Genomic DNA, 23,552 nt, shown 5'->3' on the forward strand with positions numbered 1-23,552 from the left:
GGTGCTGAGCTTCCCCAGGAAAGGGGTGTACGTTAGAACTGCACAGAACGGAGACTGGAATCCTTACAGGTCAGGAAGCAGCGCTCCCTGTGTATGTGTCACAACCTTTGCCCGAGCACTGACTGCTCTCCCTTCATCTCCCCCAGCGCGTGGGGCCCGCAGCTGTTAGGGCCCCAGCCTGTGACGGGAGACCTGGGGTCCCTTCTCTGCTCAGCCGCAGCCTTGCTGGTCGACTTTGAGTCAGTTTGGATCATGTTTTGAAAGGTATTTAGGCACCGAGTGGGATTTTCAGAAGCACCCAAGCTCCCAATGTTAAGTCACAAGAGTGGCGTGAAGATCAACAGGTTACAGATTGCGAGGAGCTCGGACACGGCAGTAACGGGGGCGGATGAGTACCGGGCACAGGCAGACTTTCCATTCTCCCCCCGTATCTCCCACCCCAGGCCCCGGTACTGCTGCAGTGAGAGAGCGGCTGGCAGGGCTGAGTTAGGGGGTCCCTGTGGCAGCTGGGATACGGCAAAGACTCTGCCTGCAGTTCAACACAGCGCCCTCCGAGCCAGGAATTGTTACTAATTGTTGGGTGTTTACGCAGCACCCAGCGCAGTAAGGACCTGATCCCCTGCCATTGCCACAACACAATCAGTGATGGACAGCCAATAATTAATAGTTAACAGTCATAGCTGGTAATTCGTTGTCAGCAGTGTCAGTATCTCTGGACCAGTCACTACTGTGCTATGAACGAGAGGAGGCGTGTGCGTCTGCCCCGAGGGTGGTTTGATTTGTGCCTGGTCACGGCTGGAGGCAGAGTCACTTTCCCATCTGTGCTGTGGGTCAGCATCACTCCCTCTTCGCAGGCATGGCCATGGTGCCACCTCCCTCCTGCCCTTCCCCGGTGCAGCTCTTGGGTGTGACCATGGCCCCCATCACAGCACGGGTAGGGGCTACAGAGGGCGAGAAACCCAACATCAGCTCCCAGAGCGGTGGGGTGGGCCGTGGGCTGGTGATGTCCTTGGCTGTATAAAGAGGGGAGCAGAGAACAGGAGCAGGGGGCGGGTTTCATCTGCAGAGAGCCCTGGTGACACCGATGCTGGAATACCGTGTGCAGGGCTGGGGCCATGGTGTAAAACAGACGCGGAGAGGTTGGGGAGGCTGCAGAATAGAGCCACAAAATCAGTTTTGTGGAGACGTGACTTGAGTAGAGGTCTCAATATCTCCGTGGGGAGAAACCACTGGTTACCAAAGGGCTCTTCCATTTCCCAGGGACAGGCACAGCTAGAACCAAGGGCTGGGCGCTAGACCCAGACACACGACAATGGGAAATAAGGCGCAGTCTGCTGCCAGGGCGGGTGATTATCTATTGGAACAAAGCACCAAGGGAAGTGGTGGAGTCTCCAGCTCCTGAAGCAGTTTCTCTGGTGTGAGAGAATATAAACCCAGCTCTCCATTTGCAGTGGGAACTCTTAGGGGATCAAATGATGGCTATCGACTGAATTTCCCGGTACAGCCAAATCTTTCGATGCTCATTACTTTTTCCCTGTCACAGGATGCACCTCATGGAGAAAGGAGAAGGGGAAAATCAAACGTCCGTCACGGAATTCATCCTCCTGGGGTTTGGGGATCTCCCCGAGCTGCAGATCCTTCTCTTTCTGCTTTTTCTAGTGATCTACATTGTGACCATGGCTGGGAACATCCTCATTGTTGTGCTAGTTGTGGCTTATCAGCACCTTTACACCCCCATGTACTTCTTTCTGGGGAACTTGTCCTGCTTGGAGACCTGCTACATCTCCACCATCCTGCCTAGGATGCTGGCCAGTCTCCTGACTGGGAACAGAACCATTTCTGTGGAGGGCTGCATGATACAATTGGTTTTATTTGGTTCTCTGGTAACTACAGAGTGTTATCTCCTGACAGTGATGTCTTATGATAGGTATTTAGCCATATGCAAACCGCTACACTATGGCACCCTTATGAATGGCAGGCTGTGTCTCCAGCTAGCAGCTGGGTCTTGGATAAGTGGATTTCTAGCTTGTAGAATATTCATGTGTCTTATGCCACAGTTAATTTTCTGTGGCCCTAATGAAATTGACCATTTCTTTTGTGATCTCACCTCACTGATTCCACTCTCCTGCAGCGACACCAGCCAGATCACCCCACTTATTTATATATTTTCCTTCCTAGATGCACTTTCCCCTTTTCTCTTAACCCTGGCTTCCTATATTTGTATCATTGCGACCATCCTGGGAATCCCATCCACCACCGGGAGGCAAAAGGCCTTTTCCACCTGCTCCTCTCACCTCATTATGGTGGCACTTTTCTATGGGACCATAATGATTGTCTACATGCTACCAAAATCTGGTACCTGGAGAGCCCTGAACAAAGTGTTCTCCATCGGCCACACAGTCGTGACTCCCCTGGCCAATCCGCTCATCTACAGCCTGAGAAACAGAGAGGTCCAGGAGGCCCTGAGAAATGCTGTCAGGAGAGCTGTGACCCTTACAAAGAATCCAGACTAGTTGAATGAAATGAGGGTCAATCCATTAGGTTTCTGTTGTCAAAGCAGCAGGGCCAAATGACCCTGATACAAACGTGCTGTATGAAAGACATGCTTGTGCACATACATATTTGTAAAGAACAGAGACGTTTGAAAATATATTTGGGGGGGAGGGGTTGGCAGAAAATTTTGACTTTTCATCAAGGACCCAAAAACCTGGAAAATGAAAAAGTCTTGTTTTTTGGCAGGCGAAATTTAAAACCTTCCAGCTGGAAACTGGAAAAAATAATTGGCTGTGGTGTTTTCAGGTTCCTGGCCAAAAAAAAAAAAAAAAAAAAAAATCAACATCTGCGAGGGAAGGAAACATTTCCCATGAAAAAATTGTTTAAGCAAAATTCAATTTTGTCTTGGAATTTGCTGTTACTGAAAAGCTGTCACCAGCTCTGATAAATAGTAAGTGAACGGACCAGGAGCCAGGAGCTGGTGCTCAAGAATCTGTATAGTTGTTCATGGGCTTTGTGGGACCAATGCGAGTTGCTGTTGCACACTGCGGACGGCCTTCCTCTGTTCAGCTCTGTATGTGGAGTTCTTAACCAGCCCCTTCTCTGTCGCACTGTAGACGCCCTGCCGACGTTTGAGGTTTATGATTTATTACTAGCTTGTCGGTGCATTGCTCCGTCCTGGGCTCTTTCCAGAGAGGAATGGTCCGTGCCCCAAGGAGATCACTGTGGTTTTCACTGTGCTCTTTTCTTCTCAGCTGAGCAGGGGACAGGAGAGAGAGAGAGGGGGCCCTGGACTCCCAATCCCCCCCACGCCATGTACACACCTTCTCTCCACTCTGCAAGAGTCATGCTTTCCTGTAAACCCATTCGTCCTGAGGGGAGGGGAGCTTGGAGATTCATAGCTTTTAAGGTGAAAAAAGTCCATTCTGGTCATTTTAGTCTGATCTCCTGCTCAGCAGAGGCCAGAGCAGGCCAGCCACGGATTGCTCCCTTCGAACCAGCGCCCTGGGGGGGCTGGTGAAGATCTCCTTTGGGGGAGGTCAGTAAAACTGCCAGGTCCTTCTCTCGCTGTTTCTACCCTGGCCTGGTGCAGAGATGAGGCACCAGCGAGGGGAAAGGGGGGTTGGAGAGCCAGCCTGCCCCCCGCTCAGTGTCTTGTGGGGCTGGGCCCAGCTTTCTGCTCCGGCCCGTTGGCTCTCATCGCTCACAGATTTGCTGTGGGGGCTTCTCTGAGTTAGTGGGGGCTGAGCCGTCCGACCATCCCAAGGGGACAAGGAAGGGGAGGGCTAAGGAGGTGAATGGTCCCCAGCCCCAGATACAGTGAAGGTGGGATGCTGGTGCCAGGGTAAAGGGGTGAGGAGGTCTGCAGGGAGTTCCGGGGTGAGCCCCAGGGGACAGGAGCGGCTGAAGAAGTGGGGGGGGTCGGTAAAGCCAGGAGCTGGGGGCATTTGGGCTGATGTGTGGCGTAGATGGACCTGGGTATTGGGGCCAGCATAAGAGCCCAGGGGGGAGTAAGGGTTGTGGGGCAGTGTGTGTGGGTGCTTGGGTGAAGACGGAGAAAGGTTTGGGGGGCGGAAGTGGTTTGAGGATGGTGGGGGACGGAGGTGTAGGTGGTTTTAAGAAGTGTGTTTATTGAGGAATTGGGATGGGGGATGGAGAGTAGTGGGGGAGGAAGGGTTTTGAGGCATGCAGGGTGTGACACCCTGGCACCCCAATATTCCCCAGGATATGTTTTGTACAAAGTAGGCCTTGTGAGGTATCATTCTAAAAGTCTAGATCTGCTCGACAGTAATATCTCATTGGATTGTATGTGCTATCGTCTTATGTGAAGTTATGACATTTGGCTATGTATGTGTGACTGAAAATGTGAATTTTAATTGAAGAAAAAGTAAAAGAATCACCTCTGTAAAATCAGGATGGTAAATACCTTACAGGGTAATCAGATTCAAAACATAGAGAATCCCTCTAGGCAAAACCTTAAGTTACAAAAAGACACAAAACCAGGAATATCCATTCCATTCAGCACAGCTTATTTTATCAGCCATTTAAACAAAACAGAATCTAACGCATATCTAGCTAGATTACTTAGTAAGTTCTAAGACTCCATTCCTTTCTGTTCCTGGCAAAAGCAACCCACAGACAGAGAGAACCTTTGTTTCTCCCCCCTCCAGCTTTGATAGTATCTTGTCTCCTCATTGGTCATTTTGGTCAGGTGCCAGCGAGGTTCTCCTAGCTTCTTAACCCTTTACAGGTGAAAGGGTTTTTCCTCTGTCCAGGAGGGATTTTAAAGATGTTTACCCTTCCTTTTATATTTATGACAAAAGCTCTCAGAGATAGCACTACACCATGGGAACTGTTTGACTCAGGTCACAACAAAAGAGCTTTCCAGCAAGTGGGAAGAAGATAAAAAAGGGGGAAATGACATCACACTGGGACTCACTCTCCCTACGACAACACACTTGGAAACACCTGAGGAACAAAGACTGAACAGGGGGGAAGTGCTGGACTCAGGCTAAAGGGATTTTTAGCCTGTGAATGGAACACCCAGGGATTCCAAGCTGTAAGCAAAAAGAAAAGGAGGACTTGTGGCGCCTTAGAGACTAACACATTTATTTGAGCATAAGCTTTCGTGAGCTACAGCTCACTTCATCGTATGCATTCAGTGGAAAATAGAGTGGGGAGATTTTATATACACAGAGAACATGAAACAATGGGTGTTACCATACACACTGTAACGAGAGTGATCAGGTAAGGTGAGCTATTACCAGCAGGAGAGAAAAAAAACCCTTTTGTAGTGATAGTCAAGGTGGGCCATTTCCAGCAGTTGACAAGAACATGTGAGGAACAGTGGGGGGGGGGAATAAACATGGGGAAATAGTTTTACTTTGTGTAATGACACATCCACTCCTAGTCTCTATTCAAGCCTAATGTAATGGTGTCCAGTTTGCAAATTAATTCCAATTCAGCAGTCTCTCGTTGGAGTCTGTTTCTGAAGTTTTTTTGTTGAAGAATTGCGATGTTTAGGTCTGTAATCGAGTGACCAAAGAGATTGACGTGTTCTCCAACTGGTTTTTGAATGTTATAATTCTTGACGTCTGATTTGTGTCCATTTATTCTTTTACGTAGAGACTGTTCAGTTTGGCCAATGTATATGGCAGAGGGGCATTGCTGGCACATGATGGCATATATCACATTGGTAGATGTGCAGGTGAACGAGCCTCTGATAGTGTGGCTGATGTGATTAGGCCCTAGAATGGTGTCCCCTGAATAGATATGTTGGCAACAGGCTTTGTTGCAAGGATAGGTTCCTGGGTTAGTGTTTTTGTTGTGTGGTGTGTGGTTGCTGGTGAGTATTTGCTTCAGGTTGGGGGACTGTCTGTAAGCAAGGGCTGGCCTGTCTCCCAAGATCTGTGAGAGTGATGGGTCGTCCTTCAGGATAGGTTGTAGATCCTTGATGATGCGTTGGAGATTTTTTAGTTGGGGGCTGAAGGTGATGGCTAGTGGCGTTCTGTTATTTTCTTTGTTGGGCGTGTCCTGTAGTAGGTAACTTCTGGGTACTCTTCCGGCTCTGTCAATCTGTTTCTTCACTCCAGCAGGTGGGTATTGTAGTTTCCAGCAGGTGGGTATTGTAGTCTCTACAACCTATCCTGAAGGACGACCCATCACTCTCACAGATCTTGGGAGACAGGCCAGTCCTTGCTTACAGACAGCCTGGAGGGCTTTGTAGCTTGTCACAGCAGTATAGTGTAGGAGGGAGCCCAGGCTGGTGGGTCAGCAGGGCTCAGTGGTACCCCAGTTCCAAGTGGCACCCTGGGGGAACCCATCACAAAGGGTATGGGCAGGGTGATGTTTTCTGGGCGGGGGGGTTTATTAGGGGACTTTGTGGCATGAGTTTTTTTGGCGAGATAGGGGTTGGTGTGGCAGGGAGGTGGGATGGGCGGGGGGCCCTGGCAGGAGGTTCTGTTGGGGTGGGGTTTATTTGGGGTGGGGTGTGGGAGGGGTGGGTTAATTCTGTTGGGGTGGGTTAATTCGGGGATGGGGCAGCAAGAGGTTAGATGGGTGGATCTGAATTAATTGATTCCTAGATTTTAAAATAATGAAAGAGTCATTCGGATTCCAGGTCTCCTGCATCCCAGGGAGCACTTGGTCTTCCAGGCTACAGAGCCCTTTTCGTATTTGCTGTCTCTGGGCCAAGGCCTCTTTCATTATTTATGCCAAGAGGAACAGCTTCAATGGGAGAGACTGTGGGAGTCCTTCTCCCACCAATATCGCCAATAACTCCAGTGGTTAGTGCACTTACCTGAGGGATGGCAAATCCCTTCTCCACTCTGGGGAAGGGGGAATTGAACCCAGGGTGTGACGCCGGCATAGCCTAAACGTTGGACTCCAAGCTAGGAGGCGTCTGTGTCTAACTCAAAGAGAGGGGCTGAGAGTCCCAAGCAGAGCAAGGCTTCCCCCTCCAGCCCAGATTTAGGTGCTGAACTTCTGGAGAGGGGTGGTGCTGAGGACACCCCCCTCTCCTCATCGTCTCCCATTAGCTAGCTCAGGAATCTCTCAGCTGAGTGTGCTGTCCTTCTATGGATCCCATTCTTAGGTGCTGATCTCTCCTCCTTCGTTGTGGGGGCACCACACAGGCTTTGTGGAGCCCTGTGATTTTTCTAGGCACCAAAAAGATAGGAGTTGTGACACTCAATGCCCAAGTCCCTTTGTGAATGCACAGACCCACCTCCCCACTGACAGTACCCCTGACTAGAAAACCCCAGCGCCCTGCTCCTGCCACAGCGGACACAATTCTGTGTTGGAATGGGCATTGTCAGTAGTGAGGTGGGACATGAGAACAGTCTGTGGATTTAAATCTGGATAGGGGGAAGTCTAGGTTTAGGTGGTGCCCTGTGTGAAGGGGTTGTGAAAGCGGATGAAGAAGCTTCTAAATTATACATGGGTAGTGTTCTGTTGGGGGAGTGGGATCCGTGTTTGAGCACAGGGCAAGTGCAGGTAGCGCCTGTCTATTCTAGTGAAAAAGCAGAATGGGAGTGTGTGCATTATGGGAGTTGTGGGGCATTGCTCAAGTAGGGCAGAATTAAGGTTGTGTAGGCATTCACCTTCTCTCTGTGTTTCCTGGTTTTCAGAAGTCTGAGTTTAGCGGAACACAGCATTCTAGAAGGGCCCGAGCTATCACCAGACACTTTAACTCTACATTGACAAAGTTTTTTGACATTTTATTTTCTAGTTTTTCAAACAGAAGGAGAAAAAGGTTGGTAAAAGGTGATGCCTTTTAGACAGCTGTAGTTCTCATCTAAGTTTGCAGTTGACGTGCCACTGGGGCTCGCTAATAATCAAAAGACTGACCTTTGCTATTGTCCTTTTCATCAGCAGATCCCCAAGAGCTTTACAGCAATACTCCCATTTTGCAGATGGGAAACTGAGGCACAGAGCCGCAATGTGCCTTGCTCACAGTCAACCAGCAGGCCAGGTGCACAGCTGGGAATAGTCCGAGTCCAGTGGTCTCTCTGCTGGGCCACAAGGTTGCTCTGTGATTCCACAGTGTCTCCCACCTCCTGCATGTTTTGTTATAGATTCCTTCTTGTCCTACCCTTGGTACATATGGAGAACAATTGATCATCATCCTCTTTCCAATGACCTGGTACATCTCTGAAGACTGGGATCATGTCCCCCCTCACCCTTCTCTTCTCTAGACTAAACATGCTCAATTTTTTCAACCTTTCCTTATCGGTCAGGTTTTCTAAACCTCTTTATCATTTTTTGTTGCTCTCCCCTGCACTGTATCTAATTTGTCCACATCCCTCTTAAAGTGTGGCGCCCTGAACTGGACACAGCACTTCATCCGAGGCCTCACCAGAGCTGAACAGAGCAGAACAATTCCCTCCCATATCTTACATATATCACTCCTGTCCATTCATCCCCGAATGGGCAATCTAGCCCAGACAGTCAGCAAAGAATAACTTCTATGGGCCTAATGCTAAGGAACTCATTCTGCTCTACTCATCAGGCCATGTCTACACTACAAAACTAAGTTGACCTAACTTACGTCGACATACCGCTGCTGCAGTAATTACATCGCTTGTGCGTGTTTACACTTTGCTCCTTGTCTCGTCGGTGCGCGGCCTCACCAGGAGCGCTGGTATTGATTGTACTGTCAGTGCAGGGCATTGTGGGGAAGGCTCCTGAAAGCCAGTAACAGTCGACATAAGCAAGGCAGCGTCTACACTGACACTGCATCGATCTAACTACATTGACCTTGACGCTACGCCTCTGGAAGCATTATTAAGTCAGCGTAGCAGGGCAGTTACTTTGGCAGGAGCGAAATTTAAGTGTAGAGACTTCCACAGTTAGGTTGATATAAGCTGCCTTGCGTCAACCTAACTCTGTAGTGTAGATTGATGTTTACACTGTTTTAACAAGCAATATAGCACTGAATTCCCTCCTGAGGGCTCTTTCAAGGGGATCATTATCAGCAGCCACAGTGGAGATCCCAACAGCTGCCTGAGCCAGCGAGAGGCAGCTTTCCTCTATAAACTCTGGAAGGCTCCAGAGCAGGAGGCATGAAGATGTGTGCATTTCAAGCAAGAAAGTAAGCGCCAGCCCAGAGCAGCAGTAGAAGGTAGGTGTCTTTGCCAAGCGAATGCGGGCTTGTCCATGTGGGGTGGTGGTGCACAACCGTGAGGTGTCAGTTCTACAGGGCACCAAACGTTGTGCACAAAGGAAATTTCAGTGGGCGCCAGCAAGAGTCTATACGAGTCAGTTCGCGTGCAACTTGCTGGTGCCCTTTAGAAATCCCAGTGCTCTTGAGTGCGCTCTCTCACCCTGCAGACAAGCTCTGAGAGCTGGAGACACTGAGGGAAGCAGCCTGGAAGTGGAAACCACGTCCCAATCCCCACATCCACTCAGCATTGCAGTTTCCTGCTGTGGATTCAATTTAAATCTGATCCTTCCTGGGGTTTGTCCACACAGGGAGTCAGTGCATGGCAGGCTGGGGTGGAAATCTGCAGTGCTCTAGGTTGCCGTGCAGTAAGGGGCCGCGCAGACCCTGCTATCATGCACTAAAAGTCCCCTAGTGGACTTTGCCCTAGGGGTGTTTGAAACGGGGGCAGGTCAAAGTGTGCTAGGGAATCTTGAGTGCGCTGCTGCAGGGTCCATGGAGTGTCAGTACGTGGCAGGCTACTGCGCTGGAGAGTCACACCCCTTAGGCGAGCCCTTTGTCAGATCCTGGGGCTCTCACAGAGGACGAAACAGTGCCGTAGTGGGAAGGAGACCAGCTGGAGCTGTCTCTCAGGTGAACACCGGGACTGTGCATTTCCTGCTCCATCTCACTTCCTACTCCCTGCCCCTGTGGCACTGCAGAGCATGGCTGGGAGCATGTCGTTGCACTGAATCTGGGCCCAGACACACTCACTCCTCAGCTGGGCTGCAGAGTGCAGCTGGGGTAGAGCGTGTCTCTGGTGGCCAAGGAGGGGAGGAGCAGGAGAGGGCGAGGGGTCTGTGCATGGCTGCTGGCGGTTCCCTTTGTGCACGGGGCAGGGCAGAGGCAGTTTCCCTGCTGTGCTGCTGGTCAGTGTCTCAGGCACTAGCAGGAGGCGAGCAGGCTCCCGCCCTGTTCTGCTGGCGCTGACCTGCAGGCTCCTGCGCTGCGCCTGGTGTCTCAGAGCTGGGGGATGAGAGCGTCTCTTCTTTTCCCACCTGCTGAATGGGGCTGGGAATTTCAAGGGAGTCCGGTGGCCAAATGCCCCTGATTTTCTAATTTCTTTAGGTCCCTTTGAATATCCCAACCTCAGAAAAGACTCAGGGGGAGTTTAATTTAAGGAGGAGATGAACAAAAAGGGGATGTGCGAGAGGTTAAGGACTGATGAATGGGACAGAGAATCTCCCTCAGGGTCAGGGTTAGGGCCTGGGGGCCTTTGGGGGAATCACTTAGGGCCTCAGTTCTCCATCTGTACAATGGGCACAAAAAGGCTTTCCAATCTCATTGCGGCATTGTGGGGATAAATACGTTAAGGACTGTAAGGTGCTCAGATACTACAGTAATTGGGGCCTGATAATCACCTGAGAAGGAATGAAGATGTCTAGTTACACCAACAAAGTATAAAACATAGAAGGTTTCATGACATAGGCCAAGAATTAACTGTCTGGGGAAAGAAGGTGGGTGACCAATTTTATTGGAACGATAAAAGATGTTACCTCACCTAGCTTGTCTCTGTAATATCCAGCTGCCAACATGGCTACAACATCACTGTCTGGGGAAAACATTCCCCATATATATGAGATTGTGCAAAAGCCTTTAAGGGAGCTGAATACTTTTCTAGAGTATCTGATATTGGCCACTCTTTAAGACAGGACTCCAAATTAGAGGGATCACTGCTCTTTTCGGGTGTGTCAGTACCTGTGTTCCTGACTGAGTCTCACAGGTCCAAGTTACGTGGCCCTAGACGACAATATGTGACTTTCAGGACAGTGATAGTGATGATGAAATGCTAAGGAGATTAGAGAGGCTATCAAAATAAAGAACTCAATAATAGTGGGGGATTTCAATTATCTCCATATTGACTGGGTACATGTCACCTCAGGACAAAATGCAGAGACAAAATTTCTTGATACTTTAAATGACTGCTTCTTGGAGCAACTGGTACAGGAACCCAGAAGGGGAGAGGCAATTCTCGATTTAGTCCTGAGTGGAGCGCAGGATCTGGTCCAAGAGGTAACTGTAATAGGACCACTTGGAAATAGTGACCATGATATAATAACATTTAACATTCCTGTGGTGGGAAGAACACCTCAACAGCCCAACAATGTGGCATTTAATTTCAGAAAGGGGAACTATGCAAAAATGAGGAGGTTAGTTAAATGGAAATTAAAAGGTACAGTGACTAGAGTGAAATCCCTGCAAGCTGCATGGAAACTTTTCAAAGATACCATAATATAGGCCCAACATAAATGTATACCCCAAATTAAAAAACACAGTAAAAGAACTCAAAAAGAGCCACCGTGGCTTAACAACCATGTAAAAGAAGCAGTGAGAGATAAAAAGGCATCTTTTTAAAAGTGGAAGTCCAATCCTAATGAGGTAAATAGAAAGGAGCATAAACTCTGCCAAATTAGTGTAAAAATGTAATAAGAAAAGCCAAAAAGGAGTTTGAAGACCAACTAGCCAAAAACTCGAAAGGTATTAACAAAATGTTTTTTAAGTACATCAGAAGCAGGAAGCCTGCTAAACAACCAGTGGAGCCCCTGGACAATCGAGGTACAAAAGGAGCACTTAAAGATGATAAAGTCATTGCGGAGAAACTAAATGAATTTTTTGCTTCAGTCTTCACGGCTGAGGATGTTAGGGAGATTCCCAAACCTGAGCTGTCTTTTGTACGTGACTAATTTGAGGAATTGGGATCGGTGAGTATCCGAGCGCGTGTTTGCTGAGTAAGTATCTGAGTGTGTGTTTGCTGGGAGGGCAGTGTGAGAGCCTGAGCGAGTGCCTGATTGGCTGGTAGCCTGCAGGGGGCGGGCATTGGGGCCGTCTGTTTGTTTGTTTCAGGGAAGCCTGGCTGTTTAAAAATAGCCAGAGCTTCGCGAACCAGCTGAGCGGCGGGGAACAGCAGAGCAGCACACAGCAGGAGTTTGCCTGGGAGTTCGCCTGGAGTGAGCCCAGTGAGGCTTACATCTTGCCAACTTCTCTGAGGAAGCTCATAGTAGGAAGGTGATATGGAAGGGGGGGGTTCAGCTGTTGTGACCTGCACTGGGTGTGCCATGTTTGTCTTTCTTCCACAGGACAGAAGTGACTTTGTCTGCACAAAGTGCAAGCTGGTCTCCATATTGGAAGAGAAGATTGAAGGTCTGGAGCAACAGATAACGACCCTGTGTTGCATACGAGAAACTGAGGATTTTCTGGACAAAAGTCAGGATATGCTTCTACGGGCACAAAGCTCTAAAGATTTAGAGCAGGTTGCACAGCGGAGCCAAGAGGCCAGTGAAGAAGCTTGGCAACATGTGACTTCCAGAAGAAGAAGGGGGAATGTCCGGGTTCCAGCAACGCGGACACAGGTAACTAACCGCTTTCATGTTCTCTCCACAGGTACCTTTGCGGAGAGTGGACCAGATGATATGTCTGGGGGGAGAAAGCAGAAGGAGACTCCGCTGGTTGGAAGGCATGAGATGCACTGTCCTGAGATGGGGGGTTCCACGACCACCACTCCCAAGAGAAGGAGGCGGGTGGTTGTGGTCGGGGACTCTCTCCTCAAGGGGACTGAGTCATCTATCTGCCGCCCTGACCGGGAAAACCAAGAAGTCTGCTGCTTGCCAGGGGCTAAGATTCACGATGTGATGGAGAGACTGCCGAGACTCATCAAGCCCTCGGATCGCTACCCCTTCCTGCTTCTCCACGTGGGCACCAATGATACTGCCAAGAATGACCTTGAGCGGATCACTGTGGACTACGTGGCTCTGGGAAGAAGGATAAAGGAGTTTGAGGTGCAAGTGGTGTTCTCGTCCATCCTCCCTGTGGAAGGAAAAGGCCAGGGCAGGGACCGTCGAATCGTGGAAGTCAACAAATGGCTATGCAGGTGGTGTCGGAGAGAAGGCTTTGGGTTCTTTGACCATGGGATGGTGTTCCATGAAGTAGGAGTGCTGGGCAGAGACGGGCTCCATCTAACGAAGAGAGGGAAGAGCATCTTTGCGAGCAGGCTGGCTAACCTAGTGAGGAGGGCTTTAAACTAGGTTCACCAGGGGAAGGAGACCAAAGCCCTGAGGTAAGTGGGAAAGCGGGATACCGGGAGGAAGCACAGGCAGGAACGTCTGTGAGGGAAGGGCTCCTACCTCATACTGAGAATGAGGGGCGATCAGCAGGTTATCTCAAGTGCTTATATACGAATGCACAAAGCCTTGGAAACAAGCAGGGAGAACTGGAGGTCCTGGTGATGTCAAGGAATTATGACGTGATTGGAATAACAGAGACTTGGTGGGATAACTCACATGACTGGAGTACTGTCATGGATGGTTATAAACTGTTCAGGAAGGACAGGCAGGGCAGAAAAGGTGGGGGAGTAGCACTGTATGTAAGGGAGCAGTATGACTGCTCAGAGCTCCGGTATGAAACTGCAGAAAAACCTGAGTGTCTCTGGATTAAGTTTAGAAGTGTGAGCAACAAGAGTGATGTAGTGGTGGGAGTCTGCTGTAGACCACTGGACCAGGGGGATGAGGTGGATGAGGCTTTCTTCCGGCAACTCGCGGAAGCTACTAGATCGCATGCCCTGGTTCTCATGGGTGACTTTAATTTTCCTGATATCTGCTGGGAGAGCAATACAGCGGTCCATAGACAATCCAGGAAGTTTTTGGAAAGCATAGGGGACAATTTCCTGGTGCAAGTGCTAGAGGAGCCAACTGGGGGGGGGAGCTTTTCTTGACCTGCTGCTCACAAACCAGGAAGAATTAGTAGGGGAAGCAAAAGTGGATGGGAATCTGGGAGGCAGTGACCATGAGTTGGTTGAGTTCAGGATCCTGACACAGGGAAGAAAGGTAAGCAGCAGGATACGGACCCTGGACTTCAGGAAAGCAGACTTCGACTCCCTCAGGGAACAGATGGGTAGGATCCCCTGGGGGACTAACATGAAGGGGAAAGGAGTCCAGGAGAGCTGGCTGTATTTCAAGGAATCCCTGTTGAGGTTACAGGGACAAACCATCCCGATGTGTCGAAAGAATAGTAAATATGGCAGGCGACCAGCTTGGCTTAACGGTGAAATCCTAGCGGACCTTAAAGATAAAAAAGAAGCTTACAAGAAGTGGAAGGTTGGACATATGACCAGGGAAGAGTATAAAAATATTGCTCGGGCATGTAGGAATGAAATTAGGAGGGCCAAATCGCACCTGGAGCTGCAGCTAGCGAGAGATGTTAAGAGTAACAAGAAGGGTTTCTTCAGCTATGTTGGCAACAAGAAGAAAGCCAAGGAAAGTGTGGGCCCCTTAATGAATGAGGGAGGCAACCTAGTGACAGAGGATGTGGAAAAAGCTAATGTACTCAATGCTTTTTTTGCCTCTGTCTTCACTAACAAGGTCAGCTCCCAGACTGCTGCGCTGGGCATCACAACATGGGGAATAGATGGCCAGCCCTCTGTGGAGAAAGAGGTGGTTAGGGACTATTTAGAAAAGCTGGACGTGCACAAGTCCATGGAGCCGGACGAGTTGCATCCGAGAGTGCTAAAGGAATTGGCGGCTGTGATTGCAGAGCCATTGGCCATTATCTTTGAAAACTCGTGGCGAACGGGGGAAGTCCCGGATGAATGGAAAAAGGCTAATGTAGTGCCAATCTTTAAAAAAGGGAAGAAGAAGGATCCTGGGAACTACAGGCCAGTCAGCCTCACTTCAGTCCCCGGAAAAATCATGGAGCAGGTCTTCAAAGAATCAATCCTGAAGCACTTACATGAGAGGAAAGTGATCAGGAACAGTCAGCATGGATTCACCAAGGGAAGGTCATGCCTGACTAATCTAATCGCCTTCTATGATGAGATTACTGGTTCTGTGGATGAAGGGAAAGCAGTGGATGTATTGTATCTTGACTTTAGCAAAGCTTTTGACACGGTCTCCCACAGTATTCTTGTCAGCAAGTTAAGGAAGTATGGGCTGGATGAATGCAGTATAAGGTGGGTAGAAAGTTGGCTAGACTGTCGGACTCAACGGGTAGTGATCAATGGCTCCATGTCTAGTTGGCAGCCGGTGTCAAGTGGAGTGCCCCAGGGGTTGGTCCTGGGGCCGGTTTTGTTCAATATCTTCATAAATGATCTGGAGGATGGTGTGGGTTGCACTCTCAGCAAATTTGCGGATGATACTAAACTGGGAGGAGTGGTAGATACGCTGGAGGGCAGGGATAGGATACAGAGGGACCTAGACAAATTGGAGGACTGGGCCAAAAGAAATCTGATGAGGTTCAATAAGGATAAGTGCAGGGTCCTGCACTTAGGACGGAAAAACCCAATGCACCGCTACAGACTAGGGAGCGAATGGCTAGGCAGCAGTTCTGCGGAAAAGGACCTAGGGGTGACAGTGGACGAGAAGCTGGATATGAGTCAGCAGTGTGTCCTTGTTGCCAAGAAGGCCAATGGCATTTTGGGATGTATAAGTAGGGGCATAGCGAGCAGATCGAGGTACGTGATCGTCCCCCTCTATTCGACATTGGTGAGGCCTCATCTGGAGTACTGTGTCCAGTTTTGGGCCCCACACTACAAGAAGGATGTGGAGAAATTGGAGAGAGTCCAGCGAAGGGCAACAAAAATGATTAGGGGTCTGGAACACATGACTTATGAGGAGAGGCTGAGGGAACTGGGATTGTTTAGTCTGCAGAAGAGAAGAATGAGGGGGGATTTGATAGCTGCTTTCAACTACCTGAGAGGTGGTTCCAAAGAGGATGGTTCTAGACTATTCTCAATGGTAAAAGATGACAGGACAAGGAGTAATGGTCTCAAGTTGCAGTGGGGGAGGTTTAGGTTGGATATTAGGAAAAACTTTTTCACTAGGAGGGTGGTGAAACACTGGAATGCGTTGCCTAGGGAGGTGGTGGAATCTCCTTCCTTAGAAGTTTTTAAGGTCAGGCTTGACAAAGCCCTGGCTGGGATGATTTAATTGGGGATTGGTCCTGCTTTTGAGCAGGGGGTTGGACTAGATGACCTCCTGAGGTCCCTTCCAACCCTGATATTCTATGATTCTATGGAGGGGGGGCAAAGGGGGCATCCTTGAAAAGGTATTTAAAAGCCTAAAGATGCAGAGAAGCACCTAGTGGGGTTTTCAAAATCAGTTAGGGAAGGGCCCAATTCACAAAGGCACTTAGGTGGCTGCCTACCTAAGTGGCACCTTAGGCCTACAGATCCCAGAGTTAGGCCCCTTGGGGATGCACAAAACTGCTGCTCAAGGGCCGTCAAACGCCGTTGGTGCCTAAACTCACTAAGCTCCTGCTTTTTTGAGGGAAAATTTCCCTAGGTGCCTCTGGGCATGTGCTCAGCAGCCCCAAGCCAGCCATCCTGACAGCTGAGTCCCAGGGCCCTGCACGAGCTGGGGGGAGATAGCCAGGCCTCTGCCTCACTTGCCCGCGGGGCCCAATTGGGTAAGCATGTTCAGAGCTCACCTATCGGATTGGTCCCATATAGGTGAGCTTACGCAAGGTGAGGATGGGCTGGAGTATGAGGAAGAGGAGGACCTCCCTCATAACTTTTAGCCCAGTGGTTTGGTTATGTAGCTGGGGCATGGGATAACCATGCCTCAGGTGGTCCCCCCTCTGCGTCAGGGGGAGATGGGACTTGGACAGAGATCTGCCACCTCTCTGGTTTCATATATTCCTAGGCCAGAAGGGACCATTGTGATCATCTAGTCTGACCTCCTGTATAACACAGGCCAGAGATCTGCCCCAAAATAATTCCTAGAGCAGATCTCTTAGAAAAACATCCCATCTTGGTTTATAAATTTTCAGTGATTGAGAATCTGCTGCGACCTGTGGTAAACTGTTCCAATGGTTAATTTCCCCCAATCTTACACATTTATGCCTTATTTCTAGTCTGAATTTGTCTAGCTTTGACTTCCAGCCATTGGATGGTGTTAGAACCTTTCTCTGTTAGGCTGAACAGCCCATTATCAAATTTGGTTCCCCCTGAAGATACTCTAAGGTAGCAGGTAGGTGCCTAAATCCCTTTGTGAATCTAGCTCCTGGCAGGATTTAAAAAATTCATCTTAACAGTGTATGCACGCAAATCCCTGTGAAAATCTGGCCCACAGAGACCAAGCCATTTGCCCCAAGGTCACACACAAAGTCCATGGTAGAGCCATACCTTGAACCTGGATTTCCCACCTCTGGATGTAGAATGTTAACCACTGTACTGTCCTTCCACCCAGCTGTTCAAGGACAAATTCAAGTCTTTTTGGAGTGTATGCTCTTCAGGGGCATAGATTGTGGATAACACTTAACAGAACGAGGTCCCAGTTCTGCAACCTTTGTCAGCTCCCACAACAACATCAATTAATTCCAAATGAATCTTTATTCAGGTAAGTCTGGTTGTGAACTCAGTTCAATTTTTGAAAAAATATTTCTGGGAAATGGTTTATGATATTCATCCTGATTAGTTATTAATAAATGGATCAATCCAAGTCCTAATTACATTGTATAATTATATCTGTCTACTGGAGCCTGTAAAATTCCAAAGCTAATTAAATAAAGAAAGTAAATAGCCATTGGGAACAATTTTAATGGAAATTAGGCATCAAAATCTTTGACACGGCTTTTAAAATCTTAACCACAGTATAAATCACAAGCCAGACCCTCCACTGCTGTAAATCACAGTTACAGTGACTTCATGGGAGTGACGCTTGCATCACACCAGCAGAGGGTCTGGCCCACTATCTCCAATGGACTGATGCCAATTTACACTGTTGGACTGTTGACTGCAATGGAGCTATGCTGGAAATCTGGCACTTTATTGCCAGTCAAATTCTGAGGGTTACGAGTTTGGGGAGAATATGTTGCACTTCCCATGCAAATAGAGGCAGTGGAATCCTTTCTTTAAGTGCTGAACTCTGTCTTAAGGGCAGGTCTACACAGGGAGTTAGTCAGGAACAGCTATAACCGGGGAATCGCTGGCCGGGGGGCGGGATAGCTCAGTGGTTTGAGCATTGGCCTTCTAAACCCAGGGTTGTGAGTTCAATCTTTGAGGGGGCCATTTAGGGATCTGGGGCAAAAAAATTGGGGATTGTGCCTGCTTTGAGCAGGGGGTTGGACTAGATGACCTCCTGAGGTCCCTTCTGACTCTCATAGTCTATGAGTCTATGAGAGGGCAGCACTGTGGACAAGGATCTGGAGGTTCCCATGGGTCACAAATGCAACATGAATCAACAGTGTGATGCAGTTGCGAAAAAGGCTAATCACATTCTAGGGTGTGTTAACAGGATCGTCGTATGGAAGACATGGGAAGTCATCGTTCTACTCCACTCAGCACTGGGGAGGTCTCAGCTGCAGTACTGTCTCCCATTCTGGGTGCCACACTTAAGGAAAGATGTGGACAAATTGGCGAGAGTCCAGAGGAGAGCAACGAAAATGATCAAAGCCAATGGAGGCTGTGGAGTCCCTGTCATTGGACATTTGCAGAACAGGCTGGACAGATGCCTCTTGGGGCTGGCCTTGGTTTATTGGTCTTGCTTCAGCACAGGGGGTTGGACTTGATGACCTGTTGAGGTCCCTTCCAGCCCGGCATTTCTATGGTTCTAACTCTCCCTGTGTGGACATACTATGGGATTTTCAGATGTGCCTATGTGTCTAATTCCCATTGAAATCAACAGATGCTATTCTGAAAAAACACACTAGGTGTCTTACCTGAATCCTCAGGCACCTAAACACCTTTACAAATCTGCCCCAAAATCATCCCTTGTCCTGATGGACAGCAAACCCCAGGTTACTGCAGTCCATGGAGGACAAATGCAGCATGTGGAGTGATAGGCACTTGGCAGATCTAGTAACTCCTGAACAAGGATTCAATGCTGAGGATGCAGCTGGAGTACAACATGGGATTGCCTTGTCTGTTAAATCTGGGAGGCAGGAGGGGAGGGGCATGGACCAACTCTGCAGCTAGTACTAACTTGCACAGCTGAACTGATTCAAATGGGGTTATGTCAGTTTACACCAGGTGGGAATGCGGCCCAGGATAGTAGAACCTCAGAGTTATGAACACTAGAGTTACAAACTGACCGATCAACCACACACCTCAATGGGAACTGGATATACGCTATCAGGCAGCAGCAGAAGGGAAAAAAACCAAAAAACAAATACAGCACAGTGCTGTGTTAAACATAAACTACTAAAAAAATTAAAGGGAAAGCAAAATTTTTCTTCTGCACAGTAAAGTTTCCAAGCTGTACTAAGTCAATGTTCAGTTGTAAACTTTTGAAAGAACAACCATAATGTTGTGCTCAGAGTTACAAACATGTCAGAGTTATGAACAACCTCTATTCCCGAGGGGTTCGTAACTCTGAGGTTCTACTGTAGTTTTCATTTTTAAATTCCTCATGCTCCCTTTTTGGCTCTACCTCCTTCGAAAATCCAACAGTCTAGTGGCCACTGTCTTCAGAGCATCATTCACATCCTTGTTTCTCAGGGAGTAGACCAGGGGGTTGAGCAATGGGGTGACCAGGCTGTAGAGAAGGGAGAACATTTTGTTTAGGTTGATGGTTGCGCTTGCCGTCGGCACCATGTAGACCATGGCCAGAGCCCCATAGAAAGTGCTGACCACAATAAGGCGGGAGGTGCAGGTGGAAAAGGCCTTCTGCCTCCCAGTGCTGGAAGGGTTTTTTACTATTGCCGTGATGATGAATGAGTAGGATGTCAGGGTTAGCAGGAAGGGGATCAGGGTGGCTGTAGAGGACAGCAAGAATGCCGCTAAGGTGATCAGGTGGGTGTCACTGCATGACAGCTTGACCAGGGGCATGAAGTCACAAAAGAAATGGTCGATTTCATTAGGGCCACAGAAACGTAGTCTGTAAATCCAGGCCATTATCACTGGGTTGAAGAGGAAGCCACCCAGCCAAGAGCAGGATGCCAGCTTAATGCACTCCCTCGTCTTCATGAGGGATGTGTAACGTAGCGGCCTGCATATTGCCAAGTAGCGATCGTAGGCCATCACCGTTAGCAGGAGGATCTCGGTGGCTGCCTGGGAGCCAAAGATATAAAGCTGCATGACACAGCCGCTGAAGGAAATCGCCACACCCTTCTCAGCCAGGAAACCTTGCAGCATTTTGGGGACGATGTTGGATGTGTACCAGATATCCAAGAAGGACAAGTTCCCTAGGAAGAAATACATGGGGGTGTGAAGGCCTTGGTCAACCAGAATGGTGAAAATGACCAGGGTGTTCCCAGCCACGGTGGTGAGGTACGTTAGCAGAACCAGCACAAAGGGACCAATCTGGAATGGGTAGAGGATCCTGAACCCGCGGAGGATGAATTCTGTAACATCGCTTTGGTTTCCCCTCTCAACATCTGCCATGTGTGCAATGTCTAGAGAAAGCACAGTGCACCAATCAAGCACAGACAGACAATAAACCAGAACAATTCGGGGACTAGACCCAGCCTTTATAATGCAGTCCTACGTCAATGAATGGCTTTCATCATTGTGGTCACAAAACCAAACACCATCTACTGGAAGAAGGTTGAACACCACTGACGAACTGAGAGAAATGGAATGTCTTACTACCCATATTAGGTTTCAGAGTAGCAGCCATGTTAGTCTGTATTTGCAAAAAGAAAAGGAGTACCTGTGGCACCTTAGAGACTAACCAATTTATTTGAGCATGAGCTTTCGTGAGCTACAGCTCACTTCATCGGATGCATTCAGTGGAAAATACAGTGAGGAGATTTATAGACTCACAGAACATGAAAAAATGGGTGTTATCGTACACATTGTAAGGAAACTGATCACTTAAGATGAGCTATTACCAGCAGGAGAATGGGGGGGGGTGAGAGAGAGGGAGGGGAGAAAACCTTTTGTAGTGATAATCAAGTCGGACCATTTCCAGCAGTTAACAAGAACGTCTGAGGAACAGTGGGGGGTGAGGGGGAATAAACATGGGGAAATATTTTTACTTTCTGTAATGACCCATCCACTCCCACTCTCTATTCAAGCCTAAGTTAATTGTATCCAGTTTGCAAATTAATTCCAATTCAGCAGTCTCTCGTTGGAGTCTGTTTTTGAAGACTTTTTGTTGTAATATTGCAACTTTTAGGTCTGTAATCGAGTGACCAGAGAGATTGACGTGTTCTCCAACTGGTTTTTGAATGTTATAATTCTTGACGTCTGATTTGTGTCCATTTATTCTTTTACGTAGAGACTGTCCAGTTTGACCAATGTACATGGCAGAGAGGCATTGCTGGCACATGATGGCATATATCACATTGGTAGATGTGCAGGAGAACGAGCCTCTGATAGTGTGGCTGATGTGATTAGGCCCTGTGATGGTGTCCCCTGAATAGATATGTGGACACAGTTGGCAAGGGGCTTTGTTGCAAGGATAGGTTCCTGGGTTAGTGGTTCTGTTGGGTGGTGTGTGGTTGCTGGTGAGTATTTGCTTCAGGTTGGGGGGCTGTCTGTAGGTAAGGACTGGCCTGTCTCCCAAGATTTGTGAGAGTGATGGGTCGTCCTTCAGGATAGGTTGTAGATCCTTGCTGATGCGTTGGAGAGGTTTTAGTTGGGGGCTGAGGGTGATGGCTAGTGGCATTCTGTTATTTTCTTTGTTGGGCCTGTCCGGTAGCAGGTGACTTCTGGGTACTCTTCTGGCTCTGTCAATTTGTTTCTTCACTTCAGCAGGTGTGTATTGTAGTTGTAAGAATGCTTGATAGAGATCTTGTAGGTGTTTGTCTCTGTCTGAGGGGTTGGAGCAAATGCGGTTGTATCGTAGAGCTTGGCTGTAGACGATGGATCGTGTGGTGTGATCTGGGTGAAAGCTGGAGGCATGTAGGTAGGAATAGCGGTCAGTAGGTTTCCGGTATAGGGAGTTGTTTATGTGACCATCGCTTATTAGCTCTGTAGTGTCCAGGAAGTGGATCTCTTGTGTGGACTGGTCCAGGCTGAGGTTGATGGTGGGATGGAAATTGTTGAAATCATGATGGAATTCCTCAAGGGCTTCTTTTCCATGGGTCCAGATGATGAAGATGTCATCAATATAGCGCAAGTAGAGTAGGGGCATTAGGGAACGAGAGCTGAGGAAGCGTTGTTCTAAGTCAGCCATAAAAATGTTGGCATACTGTGGGGCCATGCAGGTACCCATAGCAGTGCCGCTGATTTGGAGGTATACATTGTCCTCAAATGTGAAATAGTTATGGGTGAGGACAAAGTCACAAAGTTCAGCCACCAGGTTTGCCTTGACATTATCGGGGATACTGTTCCTGATGGCTTGAAGTCCATCTTTGTGTGGAATGTTGGTGTAGAGGGATTCTACATCCATAGTGGCCAGGACGGTGTTTTCAGGAAGATCACCGATGGACTGTAGTTTCCTCAGGAAGTGAGTGGTGTCTCAAAGATAGCTGGGAGTGGTGGTAGCGTAGGTCCTGAGGAGGGAGTCTACATAGCCAGACAATCCTGCTGTCAGGGTGCCAATGCCTGAGATAATGGGGCATCCAGGATTTCCAGGTTTATGGCTCTTGGGAGCAGATAGAATACCCCAGGTTGGGGTTCCAGTGGTGTGTCTGTGCGGATTTGTTCTTGTGCTTTTTCAGGGAGTTTCTTGAGCAAATGGTGTAGTTTCTTTTGGTAACCTGAAGCAAATACTCACCAGCAACCACACACTACCCAACAGAACCACTAACCCAGGAACCTATCCTTGCAACAAAGCCCCTTGCCAACTGTGCCCACATATCTATTCAGGGGACACCATCACAGGGCCTAATCACATCAGCCACACTATCAGAGGCTAGTTCTCCGGCACATCTACCAATGTGATATATGCCATCATGTGCCAGCAGTGCCCCTCTGCCATGTACATTGGTCAAACTGGACAGTCTCTACGTAAAAGAATAAATGGACACAAATCAGATGTCAAGAATTATAACATTCATAAACCAATCGGAGAACACTTCAATCTCTCTGGTCACTCGATTACAGACCTAAAAGTTGCAATATTACAACAAAAAGTCTTCAAAAACAGACTCCAATGAGAGACTGCTGAATTGGAATTAATTTGCAAACTGGATACAATTAACTTAGGCTTGAATAGAGAGTGGGAGTGGATGGGTCATTACACAAAGTAAAAATATTTCCCATGTTTATTCCCCCCCACCCCCCACTGTTCCTCAGACGTTCTTGTTAACTGCTGGAAATGGTCCACCTTGATTATCACTACAAAAGGTTTTCTCCCCTCCCTCTCCCCCCCTCCCTGTTCTCCTGCTGGTAATAGCTCATCTTAAGTGATCAGTCTCCTTACAGTGTGTATGATCACACCCATTTTTTCATGTTCTGTGTGTCTACAAATCTCCTCACTGTATTTTCCACTGAATGCATCCGATGAAGTGAGCTGTAGCTCACGAAAGCTTATGCTCAAAT

At 48.5% G+C, this 23,552-nt stretch overlaps 2 protein-coding genes across 2 annotated transcripts; one reads left to right on the forward strand and one right to left on the reverse strand.

The window, feature by feature from the left end:
- Positions 1-1,495: 1,495 nt before the first annotated feature.
- Positions 1,496-2,513, forward strand: LOC144273906 (olfactory receptor 11A1-like). Its single transcript, XM_077832620.1, has one exon. It carries the CDS (start codon positions 1,545-1,547, stop codon positions 2,511-2,513), a length of 969 nt encoding a protein of 322 aa, XP_077688746.1. The 5' UTR covers positions 1,496-1,544.
- Positions 2,514-19,547: 17,034 nt separating this feature from the next.
- LOC144273126 (olfactory receptor 11A1-like) lies at positions 19,548-20,504 on the reverse strand. The gene has a single exon (XM_077831601.1). It carries the CDS (start codon positions 20,502-20,504, stop codon positions 19,548-19,550), a length of 957 nt encoding a protein of 318 aa, XP_077687727.1.
- Between the last annotated feature and the right edge of the window lie 3,048 nt (positions 20,505-23,552).

This window comes from Eretmochelys imbricata, chromosome 13 (assembly GCF_965152235.1).
Source record: "Eretmochelys imbricata isolate rEreImb1 chromosome 13, rEreImb1.hap1, whole genome shotgun sequence".
Classification (NCBI taxonomy): domain Eukaryota; kingdom Metazoa; phylum Chordata; order Testudines; family Cheloniidae; genus Eretmochelys; species Eretmochelys imbricata.

What these genes read in the sequence shown, in the direction of transcription:
- LOC144273906 (XM_077832620.1), top strand. Translation starts at nt 1,545, where the DNA reads ATGCACCTCATGGAGAAAGGAGAAGGGGAAAATCAAACGTCCGTCACG.
- LOC144273126 (XM_077831601.1), bottom strand. Translation starts at nt 20,504, where the DNA reads ATGGCAGATGTTGAGAGGGGAAACCAAAGCGATGTTACAGAATTCATC.